Source organism: Terrapene carolina, unplaced genomic scaffold (genome assembly GCF_002925995.2).
Source record: "Terrapene carolina triunguis isolate 2854851 unplaced genomic scaffold, T_m_triunguis-2.0 Scaffold67, whole genome shotgun sequence".
Classification (NCBI taxonomy): Eukaryota; Metazoa; Chordata; order Testudines; family Emydidae; genus Terrapene; species Terrapene triunguis.
In genome coordinates this window covers 22,146,703-22,157,457 of record NW_020664418.1, presented here as the reverse complement: position 1 = coordinate 22,157,457, position 10,755 = coordinate 22,146,703, and the positions used below count along the sequence as shown (strand labels likewise).

General features: G+C 37.1%; 1 protein-coding gene across 8 annotated transcripts in view; it reads left to right on the top strand.

The window, feature by feature from the left end:
• FAN1 (FANCD2 and FANCI associated nuclease 1) overlaps positions 1 to 10,755 on the top strand; it is a 51,221-nt gene that overhangs the window by 9,092 nt on the left and 31,374 nt on the right. For all 8 annotated transcript variants that reach the window (XM_024193126.3, XM_024193130.3, XM_024193127.3 and 5 more), the window contains 2 exons: positions 7,202 to 7,342; positions 7,892 to 8,087. In XM_024193126.3, coding sequence (XP_024048894.2) covers positions 7,202 to 7,342; positions 7,892 to 8,087 — 337 coding nt within the window. The remainder of the gene's footprint in view (positions 1 to 7,201; positions 7,343 to 7,891; positions 8,088 to 10,755) is intronic.

The window sequence follows — 10,755 nt, the reverse complement described above, 5'->3', positions numbered from 1 at the left end:
TCACCATGCACATTAGATTTGGGTGCATAATAGGTATGTGCTCATGTAACACTAGTGTATGCTTGAGCTGAGTGCACACAAGTGCCATTTAGTTACATACAGACTTTTTTGAAAATCTGAACCTGAAAGCGTTGAACTGGCTGCACTAACTAATGAATTGTGTTAACTCATTTTGGAATAACTAATGGGCAAAATGCTTCATTATAATTCAGAAGGGGAAATATTTCCCCTAATGGAACCTTTTGTATGTTCAGTTCTTTTGCATTGCTATCTATAGTGAATTATTCACATTAATTTTCTTTTTGTGCTAGTATAAAAATCTCTCTCGTGATTTTTTTTTGTTTCACTTTTCAAATTAAAATAGAAGAAAACTGGCTGAATAAATGCTGTTAATGGACCATGACTCCAAAGCTGTTACTTCTTTGTCCGTTTTAATATTTTTCTAAAAGTCCTAAATGATCTTAAACTCTGATGGATGACACAATAGTAATACAAAGAAAAATATGCAGATCCAGAATTTTTGGATAGGCACCCTCTGACGTCATCACAGAAAGCAGGAAGCTTTCATTGAACAATTTATTAATGTTCATCTCTTGGACTGAAGGTTAATACTACACATTTTTTGTTTCACTTGTTTGACATCACCAGGTGCTTAATACCAAACTGGAGCTGGATGACTGAATATGAAAACATTGGTTCATGCTTGTTAGGATGACTAGTCTTGTGGCTGCAGTTCATATACATACCTAGTTTGTAAGGTTTGTTTCTTACTTAAAGATCTGAATCTATACATACTGCTATAGACAATGCAGTAATGCAATACAGATCTTTTTGTCACTAGAGGAAGAGGGCAACATTTTCATAATTAATTTTATATATAATTTTAAAGAATTCATAAATGAATGGAGAAGACACATAATGGGAATGTAAGAAGTGAACAACAGATATGGAGATACTTTAGACAATTCGCTGTTTGAGAACTTTCTCTTTCTCATTTAAACGTGTATGTGGTGTCATCTTGAAGATATGGTAAATAAGTAAAATAGAAACACACAAAAAATGGATTGATATTCCTGTCTGATGTTACAAGTTGTGTAAATACAGTAGTAGGGTGAAAATCAAATTAGTTACTGTAGAAACTCTGGAATCAACCCCCACAATAGGTCATAACAGTTCCACTTGCTCTTTTATACAGAAGTAGCCTTCTTGTCTTTTGCAGTGTGTAATCCAAACAGTTTTTCCCCAGTAGCTCAGGGAACATAGAATAAGTGTTACCACAAAGCAATGCTGATAAATTATCTGTTGTGCCCCAGCATTGTAGTAAAATGTGATCTCCTTTTCTCTAGGAGATGGAGTATGATGACTTACTGAGAAGTGTTGCTGTGAGGAAGTGACTGGATAGCATTAAAACAACAGATAATGGATTGTACAGAAGCTATTATAAAATTATAGAATCTTCAGTTTAATATATTTTGTCCAATATTTGTTAAAAGTTCAGATCAACTCATTGCCTGTTCCCTATTATTAGATTTTGCTGCCAAAGCCTGTGTTGTCATTCAAACAAATACAGGGTGGATAAAAACCAATGCTTTTTTTAATTGGATTTTTTTAGTTTAGACTAAATACATTTTTCTTAAAAAAGAAACCTATTTTTAAATTAAATTTGAAATTATGATAACCTATGTTACGGCCGTACTATTATCTATTAAAATAATTTACATTAAATAAAAAAATAAGTAGTATCTTTTACTGGTAAAGTTTTAAAGAAAGTTAAACTACTGAACTGCTGGATGTCACTGATCATGCATCCAAAAACAGAGTTTGTTGAAGTGCTAAACCAGCAGTAGTCTCTTTTTGTAGATGCAGAGAGAATATTTTCTTCATTTCAGTTTATCCAACTAGTTCTGTTCAATGTTAATTCAAAGTTGAGAACCTGTTTGGCAGTTGAAAATACAGGAAAGCTTGCTTTTCTCTTCCAGTCCAAGAATGAAAACTAGGTATGAGAGGATAAGGCCTACTAATTCTAAACCTTGAAGGACATGGTAACCAGAAACAATACATTCAGTTCACTAACTAGCGATAATACTACTTTTGTGTATTAATTCAGTTAGTTTTAAATTCAAAACATGTTTTTATAATTTTTTTTCTTGTATATCCAGCACATTTAAGGTACTTTTATTTAAATAATAATATTTTTTTAAAAGCTGGTTTTGTGCCTTTTTAATTGCATTTTGACACAAATCACAATTTAAAAAATTAATAATCTAGTAGATAAGAAATGCCTCATTCACCATTTTCGATGTAATAATCTAAAATTTAGGAATCTGAATAAATGTATGTTAATATTATATAATTGCTTAAATAAATGTGTATAGATCTACATATCCTCTTGATTAGCAAAAAGTAGTACCAAATTTAGTGTAAAGACTATATTTTGTTGCAAATCACCATGGTTTTAGGAAAATAACTTAAAAGTACAAATGGAAAACAGGATTGAAGTTTATTATTTAGATGAAAGTTTCCTGCTTGCTGATTTAAATGATTAAAATTGGTAATTTACATGGCTTTTATTTAAATCAGTCCACTCTCGTGCAAACTCATGCTACTTCAATAAAACTGTGTATCGGAAAAGGCAGTTTTCTTGTTGCTATATACACATGTAATGCATTAGTTAAGCTATTTGCATGGTATATATACTTCACTAATTAATTAGTTTCTGCTAAAATGCATATCTGATTTCTGCAGTTGATGGTCTTTGTTATATGGAAGTTTATTAGCACAAGTCGATAGAATGAGTTAGGACAGTATTGCTCCACTCCAGTAATAATTCATTTTTACAGGGTATGGTTGCTATTTGTTCTGCAGTGAGCTTTTTTAGCTGCAGTGATTATTATGCAGGAGAATTAATGTATTTTTAAATGTAAAATTCCTTTTAAAACAACTTTTCATTCCCCCCTCTCCTGCCCCAGCCTTTACAAAAAAGAAAGTGTTTTATGTTGGAAATAGGTTGTTAACTATCCATTTGTTTAAGCAAAGGATGCAAAAAGTCAAATATTCTAAAGAAATGCTCATATACTGGTTAGGTATTTCCTGTTCTAAATGCTCATCATTAAGCAGTTTTCTGTAGCGTTGTTAGCTTTGCTAAATGTTGAGCAGCTGAAAACCTGTGAGTTGTTCTTGAGTTCTAAAATAATATAGCAGCAGTTAATGTAAAGGTGCGTTGCCAAACTCTGTAGGCTTAAAACATGTCCTACTTTTGTTTGGAGAATCTTGGCAAGGAATGTTTTCTATATTTTACTTAACATTTAAAAAAAAATCTATATCTCTATTGGAAAAATTAAAATACCATTTTGGTAACACTCCTTAATGCACTATATGAGCTCCTCATTCTAGTCTGCAGCCAAATGACATGTGCCAGTCCTGGAGTAACACATGTTCCTATAGACCTCACTGGGTACTAATGCACAGTCAGAAAACTAACAAAGCAGATATGATTGCCATTTATGCTTCATTAAAAATGCAGTGGAAATAATCACCATGTAATCACTTTCCTCAGGCTTTTTGCATCTTTTCCCAATCATATTTTCACTTAAAGCAAGATTGTTAGTTTCAGCTGAACATCTGAAACTGCTTTTCATGTGAGTGAAGCCATCTTATTAACAATAGCAACAACAACAAAAAACCTACCCCCAAGGTTATGTGCTGCAGGTTATGTAAGGCTTGAGTAGAAGTATTAGCACCGGACCTTTTATTCTGCTGTCTGCCTTTCAAATCTCTTTGAGATAAAGCCATCTTTCCACTATAGTTACTGAATTTCAGGCTTAGTTTTGTCATTTTCCATGGGGGGTAAAAGTGGGTAGGATGCTGTTGTGCAAGTCAGCATTCTCGCTCTCTCTCTGTCTCTGATTTGCGAAGAATCAAAGACACTTCAAAGAAACTGTAATACCACTGGGGAAGTGACAACTTGGGCCTTTGAATATATTTCTCCCAGTGGAATGATCCATCTAATTTATTGAAAGAGACATCAGACAAAAAAATGTCTGGAGGAGAGAAGTAACTTTACAGTCAAAAGAAAAGTTTAATAAGCATGTATAAGTCAGCTGCCATTTTCTAATTACATCAGAACTAATAGTGTTTAAATTAATATGTCTGCTTTTATTATTGATCAGTTATAGTTGAGCAGGAACAGACAGTGGTAAACAAGTTAGTAGCTCATCAGGAGTCAGAGCACTACGTGCATGCAGAAGGATGCTGAAAGTAAACACATTTTAAATCCACCAACCAGACAACCTTCTATTAATGAGTTTTTTTTAATATCCAAATTAAATTATGGGCAATGTTTTTGTGTAATTTTTGCATATCTTTCATCTTAGTGAGAAATAAATTAATTTCCTGTTCTGAAGTTCCTATATAATCACACTGCTGCACTGTTAGATTATGCCAACACATATGAGTAACTTTACATGTGCGAGTAGTTCTAATGTGGGACTTCTTGTATGAAGAGTTACTTACCCTTTTAGTAAGTGTTTGTTAGCATCAAGTTCTAAAAATGTAAGATCCTTGGAGCAGGGACCTGGTCCTATGTTTACAAAACACCTTGTACACCTACGGCATATAAATGGATAGTCATTGATCGTATTTCCTTTTGTTTGTTTGAGTCTTTCACATAGCAACAGAGGAGAGAACTTCTGTTAAATAGGAACATTTTATCGTAAAACGAGAAAAAATGTCACAGTGCAAGCAGGTGCTATACCTGAAACTATTTCTGTTTTTTTTAAATGATTAGATTTCAAATTGACTATATCTTTCAAGGGCAGGTTAATGCCAGCATTATGTGGTTTACCTTGCATTCTTCAATATCTGTAGACCAGTGTTTCCCAAACTTGGGACGCCGCTTGTGTAGGGAAAGCCCCTGGTGGGCCGGGCCGGTTTGTTTACCTGCCGCGTCCGCAGGTCTGGCCGATCGTGGCTCCCACTGGCTGCGGTTCACCGCTCCAGGCCAATGGGAGCGGCAGGAAGCGGTGTGGGCCGAGGGATGTACTAGCCGTCACTTCCAGCAGCTCCCATTGGCCTGGAGCAGCGAACCGCGGCCAGTGGGAGTCGCGATCGACCGGACTGCGGACGCGGCAGGTAAACAAACGGGCCCGGCCCGCCAGGGGCTTTCCCTACACAAGCGGCATCCCAAGTTTGGGAAACACTGCTGTAGACAATAAGGAGCTATTTGGATAAATGTGATTTTTTCCTATTTTTCAGCTAAAGCAAAGATCCAAATGCAAAATGTCATAGTTAGAGATGTCAGATGGATTTATGACACTTCTTGGAAGACTTTTGTTCTGTGCAAGAGTAAACGGATTGAAATAAGATGTATTTTTACTGGTGACAGATCTGGCTCTGATATTTTTCGTGCTGAAAGAAAAGCAAACCCTATTTGCCTTGACCTACTTAAAGATACATTACAAAATTTTTCAAGTGTGTATGGAACTTGCACATTAAGCCAAAAATAGGATATTCCTTCTGTAAAGTCTGATCCAAAAAACCTATTGAAGTCAATAAGAATGTTTCCGTTGACTTCAGTGGGTTTTGGCTAAGACTATAGTGCTAATCCTATACACTAGCGTCATCTTGGTTAAAAAGGTGATTAGAAAACTAGATCAGGCTTGGACAGCCAGAATGAGGCACAGTATAGCCAGAAGTGTGGTTCTACTCTGAAGTGTCTGTAAAAATGGCACATTCTTACTCAAAAGACTTAGTCCAGGGGTAGGCAACTTATGGCACACGTGCCGAAAGCGGCACACAAGCTGATTTTCAGTGGCACTCCCGCTGCCCGGGTCCTGGCCACTGGTCTGGGGGAGGTTCTGCATTTTAATTTAATTTTAAATGAAGCTTCTTAAACATTTTAAAAACCTTATTTACTTTACATACAACAATAGTTTAGTTATATATTATAGACTTATAGAAAGAGACCTTCTAAAAACGTTAAAATGTATTACTGGTACGCGAAACCTTAAATTAGAGTGAATAAATGAAGACTCGACACACCACTTCTGAAAGGTTGCCGACCCCTGACTTAGTCCCTGGGTGTATTTGGAGTCATCTCCGTTTAAGTTAGTGGCGGTGGTGCAGGTGGTGCGCTGAGTTAACTCTGAGGGAAAAACTTGTCTCTAAAACAATACTCTATTCTTGTTAGTTGCCCCAGGGTCTGAGGATGTGCAAGGTTTGGTTAATTTCCAGCATCAATTAAATTTTATTTATCCTTGTGCCACACAATCAAAGATAGTCTCATCTGTATAATCCCATTTAAACCATTGGGATTTCATGAGTCCAACTGAGGGCATAATTCGCTTGCAAAAGAGCTGCACAGGTGTAATTGACATAATTTGGCCTCTAAAATGCTGGTGTTGATACATGAGAAGGAAAGAAACAAGTTTGACTTTCTGATTCCAGGTAGAATTTAGCAGAGTTAGCAGTTAAAAATATCTTTTGACTGATCTGATCAGATTAGTTTTGACCTAGAGTCATTGAGTTGCTAACATATGACCTTAAAATGGCCTCTTTTCAGAGCAAAATTGCAATTTAAGTTGAGATCTATTAAATATGTATGGCTTAATCAGTGTCTGTGTTTGGCAAAAATAAGGACCTGAAGACCCCATTCAGAGGCAGATCAGATAGTGCTGTGACTGTGGTATAAATACATGGATCTGCAACTACTGATCAGCAAAAAATCAAAAATATACATATTGTTGCCAAAGCACAAAGGTACATTGAAAATCCTCTGTGTACTTCTTTTCTTCAGAACAAGAGACTGTCATTCAGTCTAACATTACTTAATCAGTTTTGCTCGTTTGAAGAGAGAGAATGAAAGCATCTGGGCTATTTAAGTTTGAATAGTGAAGTTGCCATTAATTTTTTTTTTTGCCAAAATCATTGTGAGGTTAGCACTGCATGTGCACAATATATTTTTAACAACCATTCCATCAGTTTTGCAAGCCCATATACAAAGCTCTGTGCTTGGCATGTTATTTCAAAGGCTAAAATCTGATACTTTACTGAATCAACTTGTAAAAATATCTTAAAGCTGCCTGTCTTCTTTTAATAGACAAGATGTATCAGAGTGATATTTTTGTAGGTATATGTATATAATGCAATTTTTTTATGCTTTAATTATTTTTTTTCTCTTTCCCCATTTAAATACAAACTACAGCTGGTGGACAGAAGTTATATGTAAGACTTTTTCAACGCAAGCTGAATTGGATAAAAATTAACAAAATAGAATATGCAGAGATCAGTGCAGATTTGTTGCCAGTAATTGGAGAATTGGTTGAAGCAGGCTTTCTGCAAACAGGTATGGGAAACGACTGCATGTTGTTAGAATTAAATTCCCTTTTCTTGCTGCTGCCGCCAGTCTGTGTCTTGGGGTGGCCAATTAAGGGAGTCAAGTTGAGGACTATTAGTTGAGCAATTCAGGCAGATTGGCAGCTTGCTCCATTAAGTTAATAATAGAAGTTAGTGCAGATCAGTTGAAGAGGGAAAGCTGGGCAAGGTTTTTTTGGGACGGAACAGACTATATTTCAGTCATTAGGACGAGAAGATAAAAATTAATTTGTTTACCTGGACTGTCAGTTTGATTCAGATTTAACTGAACCAGATTTCTGTACACTTGTTTTGTTTTGAAATTGCCATGGAATTTTCCTGATTGCTAAGCTTCTGTTAATTATTAATCTTCATAATAAATTAAGTAAATTTCAAACTATATTTGGAAAGTTAGTTTAAATTACTAGTCCATAGATATTTCATATGTAGGTAGGACTTTCTACTATCCAGAAACTCTCTATACTTTAAAGTATCATATGTAATATTGTGAATGCATAAGTATTTTTCTTTGTCCCTGCAGAATCTGAATTACAAGACCTTTCTGAGGGACTGGACTTGCTTTCTGCTCCTGAGCTAAAAACATTAGCAAAAACCTTTCACCTGAAAAACCCAAATGGTCAGAAACAGCAGCTGGTGGAGGACTTTCTCAGACTGGCAAAACAACGTTCGATCTTCAGCAGGAATCAGGCTGGTATTGGGGCAGTGATTTTGAAAAGGTACCATTTGGGCTTTTTATGTAAAATCCAGTAGTTAATTCTGTAGATGAATATAAATTATTTTTGAGAAGACCATGAGTTTTAGATGCATTTTGGAAATGAAAAACATTTTTTATGCATTGTGAATTAAAGCACAAAGAAGTGTAGTAGCTAACATCTGAAAAGTATTAAGGTTTTAGTCATAATTTTATTAACAGTGCTATAACATGGGTCAAATACAAAATTAAAAGGGCAACCAGAGAAAGGTAGTTAGTGCTTCAACCTTTTTCTTCTCTTTAGACTTGAGCTTGGATGGCTGTGCTTTAGTTTTGACAAAATCTCAATCTCTTGAGTTTTGCATTTCAAAGGACAAAACCACAGTATGGAGTATTTCCAAGTTTCCCCAGGTCACTTATGACATTATTTTAGCTTAATTTGTTTTCCCTTTGTAAATAATTCTTGCTGTGTTTGTGGGACTACATGAAAGTAATAAAATAAGGCTTCTGCAAACCGTGGCTCAGCAGCACAAATCTGAATACGTTTACTGGGCCTAATCCTTCTCCTCTTACTGCTGGAACTGCATCAATGAGATTCCTTGTGTAAGGAAAATACAGTTTGGTCGGTTATAAGAGTATGTTGTTAGCCATCCACTAGCATTGCCTCAAATATGTATTGGAGCAAGCAGCAAAAAACAGCCCCCCCAAGTTGTCTAAAATATGGTGAGACGCATGAAGCAAAACATAGTGCAGAATACAGGTAGATGCACAAAATCAACAAGTGCTGAGTCTGGGGGAGGGACTTTTCCTGGTCCCTGCTTATAAATGATAAGGCCAGAGTTACCTGTTTTCATTTGCTGGTCTGGCTAGAGTGGGGGTGGGTGGGTGATGAGTAGTAACCACTTTCCTTAAGATGACGGGCCTTGTGGCTTGGGGTGGGGTAGTAGTAGCTTTTTTTGGCAGTCTTAAGAAAGAAGATGCCAGGGAAGACCACCTGCTTACTCCAGCCGATTGCCACTCAGGCCACCTGCCCTGAAACTGTTCTCTGTCACTAGTCATCCATTATCGTGTCCCTTTCTTTTGTTTTCTTCCCCTCGTCCCCACCTCCATGTCTCTCCTTTCCCTGAGTTTGGATCATTTTTGAGAGCGAAACCTTTGGGATGGGAGTAGCAACTCTGATTTGGCTCCCTTTATCCAACCTTTCAGGGGTTAGGTTCAGTTTTAAGGTTTTGGTCTGGTCCCATCTCTACCTTTGCTACTACACAAGGTGAAGATGGTCAGTAGAGAGATGGAGGAGGTTATATTGTGGAATGTCACTGTGTAAGATTTCCCATGCTAATGACATTCTTCAGTCCTGTTCCCAGAGATCCTTGCTCTTCTGGCAGAGGCAGAAGTCTGTTTTAAATTTTGTGTAATTTTGTGCTTTGGACAGATGTTCACATCAAAATAGTGCAATGTCCATCCCACCAATAAAGTTCCTTTCACGTTACCTAAACAGCCCTTGGTATTTGTGATGGTTCTCGGGGTGCCCAGGACTGAGAGTCACCTTGGTACACCCTGCCTTTAGTGAGAGGGTGACTTGCTGCTGCTTAACTAGGTTTCAGCTCCCTGATGCCATCAGCCTGTTAATCTCCTCTGGGCTATGCCAGGCTTTACTTTGCCTAGCAGGTTAACAATAGGTGCACTCCAGTCCCCAAACCCCTTTGAAGTGTTCCCTATAATGTTCTGCCCTTAACCACCGAACATTCACAGAAATGCAAAGTCTGCTGTTTCCAGAGAAACAATATACACACCAGGCTGAATGATTCAACTCAGGATCAGCTCCTTGTATAATACCAGAGCACTGGAATATATTTATAATGAAAATAATGATAAGCTTTTCAAAGATTTGAGATTAAAAGAAAAGTGAGTACAGATAATGGAAAGAAAAGGATTACATATAAAAGAAAATCATAACACTATTTCTAGACACTAAAAGGATAACCACCTGTCTAAAGAAGTTATCATACTTATCTTTTGCAGTGTTTCAACCAAGCCTAGTTGAGATCCTGTTTTCATGAATGTAAACATGCTGTTCATTTACTTCCTAAGTGCAGGATTAAGAGGTGTCTCATTGCCTTCTACTTATATCCCCCAAATTCACTGTCTGTCTTCAGGCACAGTAACCCCCACCCCACCACCTATCACTGTTTTTTTCCTGAGTCCCCGCTTCTTCCCTGTGAATTTCACATCTCCCTGTTGACTTTGTAAATGGAACTTCCATTGTGTTGGTTTACAATCCTTAATTTACATGCCAACTGAGAGATAGGTGAATCAACATCTCTTGTCTGACAGAAAGCAGTTTGTCAGCTCTGCCTTGATACAGGCTTTTAGAACATGTTTTCAGTGTATATGTATATAACTCCTTACATAGTATCTGTACAAATATTTCACAGCAATATTAGTGACCCTGACTTTCATTTAAGACCTCACATTATAATCTTTGGTGAACCAGAAGGTACATGGCGGGATCAGAATATTCTTGTAACTCCCTTGCCAGTTGGCATTAGGGTGACCAGACAGCAAATGTGAAAAATCAGGACAGGGGGTTGGGGGTTATAGGCAGGGCCGGCTTTAGCAAGAGCGGGGCCCGATTTCTGGGGGCGGGGCTTGCTGCAAGCCCCGCCCCCAGGAATCGAGCCGCGCTCCGGCCG